Source organism: Sinocyclocheilus rhinocerous, unplaced genomic scaffold (genome assembly GCF_001515625.1).
Source record: "Sinocyclocheilus rhinocerous isolate Xijiao unplaced genomic scaffold, SAMN03320098_v1.1 scaffold5764, whole genome shotgun sequence".
Taxonomy (NCBI): Eukaryota; Metazoa; Chordata; class Actinopteri; order Cypriniformes; family Cyprinidae; genus Sinocyclocheilus; species Sinocyclocheilus rhinocerous.
In genome coordinates this window covers 6835-9320 of record NW_015637579.1, presented here as the reverse complement: position 1 = coordinate 9320, position 2486 = coordinate 6835, and the positions used below count along the sequence as shown (strand labels likewise).

At 35.2% G+C, this 2486-nt stretch overlaps 1 protein-coding gene across 1 annotated transcript in view; it reads left to right on the top strand.

The window, feature by feature from the left end:
- The window catches only part of LOC107749084 (uncharacterized), a 3473-nt gene extending 1247 nt beyond the window's left edge, over positions 1-2226 (top strand). The window contains exons 2-3 of the mRNA XM_016564131.1: positions 889-1096; positions 1762-2226. Of these exons, the coding sequence (XP_016419617.1) occupies positions 889-1096; positions 1762-2226 (673 nt within the window). The remainder of the gene's footprint in view (positions 1-888; positions 1097-1761) is intronic.
- Positions 2227-2486: the final 260 nt, after the last annotated feature.

Below are 2486 nucleotides of genomic sequence, written 5' to 3'. Positions count from 1 at the left end.
TGGTGTCTTTCGCTTCCAGTTATTTTACCTGTACAAAAACAGCCCATTATACTGCTTCATACAAACTTTTAATTATTATCATATTATTTTAACTTCAGAATCATAATCATGAATTCACTCCCCAGAACGTGATTTTACCATACTGCCATACACTAGGGTTTTCCGAAACCCAGCCACTGGGATAGGGAAGGAAAACACAGTAGTGGGTTTCCAGCCAATGACTGCATTTGATTTGACCTCACTGTAATTCAATTACATTTTAGGTTTGAATAGAGAATACAGGAAGCAAATGTATTCTTTAATAAAAATTAAAAAAATGACCAGAAGGTCATCAAGATTTTCTTGTTTTCAACACATCCAGCAATAAGTGAAGAATGATTAATGAAGCTTGTTATAATGATGAGCAGTTAACTGTGACTGTTGATAAATTAATATTAATATTTAAATCATGCAACATGCATTATTTATTTTATTTTTATTTTTTATTTGGGCTGAATCTATATAACTAAACAGCACGGAACCTATCTTTACAGTTACATGGTTGCTACTGTAAATGAAAACAGCGAAAATATGGTTATTTCTTCTGCAGTAAGTTACTTGTAACTAGCTGCCAGTAAATTACTGTAGTTCTTTTCTACAGTAAGTTACTTGTCACTTGCTGTCGGTTAATTACTGTGATTTTTGTACAGTAAGTTACTTGTCACTTGCTGCCAGTTAATTACTGTGAATTTCACAGTCAGTTTCTTACAGTGTAGGCACATAGATTTGGAAGGCTTTGGTTCTTTAACCCACAAAGCCCTGCAATATTTTCTTAGTCTATAACATGTCTATGCTTTCTATGCTGCTTGGTAAATATTTAATATTCAAGTAAATTTGCTTCTTTATCAGGTTTTCTCAAGGCTTGCGAATGACGCAGGTTGATATGAAGACAGATGGCATAGCTAAAAGCTCAGCAACACTCTCAAAGATGTCATCCTGTGTAAGAAGAGTGTGCCGACATGCAATGAGGCAATATGAAAACAAAGCAGGACAACGCCTTGGAGGTGAAATGGAGTTTGTTGTCATCGATGAGAGCAACTTCCACCATAAACGAAAGGTATTCTGTAAGAATACTTCTTTTTATTTATTATACAATTAAAAAAAACTTGCTCTTTTCTTTATCTACTCTATCTGTTTTCTTTTTATTTATTATATAACAACAATATATATATTTATTATATAACAATAAAAACCTTTTTACGTGTACTGCGTTAAGCTAACTGAGACTTGTTATAGCACTTGTATATCATTGTCCTTTTGTTGATTTTGATTGCTTCCATTGTCCTCATTTGTAAGTCGCTTTGGATAAAAGTGTCTGCTAAATGACTAAATGTAATGTAAACGTAAATGTAAATGTATGGATTAAGTTTAAACTATCTTGCTTTGTTTGTGCTGCATTCTGCTACTAGAATGTGTAACAATATCAGCCCCAGCTTCCTATTTGCCAACTAAATTGCAAATAGTATGCTGGTCAGAACTGGGGCCGCATTTTTTGTGTTATTTATGTTACTTATGTTTTAAATTAAGAATTTAAAAATCAAGTATATAAAATGTTACTGTGCTTGTGACTGGCTGTACATGACGCATTGATCCAATATGAATAGAATGAATAGAAATAGAAATGAAAATAGGGCCCTTAGGGTCAGGCTATATGACTAATATGACAATTCACAATGGTGAATTGAAGTGTCAGTTGTTATGAAAATATGTTGTTTTTTACAGTATGCTCGTGGGAGAATATCCAGCACCTGGAGACGCAAAAAGTGGGTTTTTGGGATGCTTGGAGTAAAAGAAAAGCATCGAAGACCTATTCTGAGGCTGGTCAAGAAGAGGTCCCGCCACCATCTGATTCCCTTAGTTGTGAAGCATGTGAGGCCTGGGACTTTAATGCTTAGTGATGAGTGGAGAGCATATAGGGGTGCTCTCACCAACTTGGGCTACAGGCATTTCACCGTGAATAATTCAAGGTGGTTTGTTGATCCTGTTAGTGGAGCTCACACTCAGCACTTGGAGAGGGCATGGTTAACATACAAATCGATAATTTGGCGATTGAGGGGAAACCGAACTGCCAAGCTTTTGAAAGAGCATCTTGCAGTTATAGAATGGACCTACTGGCTTGGAAACAAGCATAAGGAAGGATTACTTGTTCGTTTATTAAAGGATATTCGGCACCAGTTTCCCTGTTAGCTAATAATTGTAAGTCATGTGTAGGGTATAGAGTGTAGAAACTGGAATTATATGTTAGTTGCAGGATTTTTTGTGAGCAGGAGCCTAAAGCTTCAGCTATCTTAAAGAAAAAAGATGATGGATCCTTACTGGATATTTACAAGAACTAAGCAAGTTTGTATATGTTCTGTATGCCATGTGTTTGTGCCATTTGTTTATTTTATTTTTGTTCAGCATTAAATATTTCACGAGGAGTCCACATGAGTAGCTTGTTACATTAA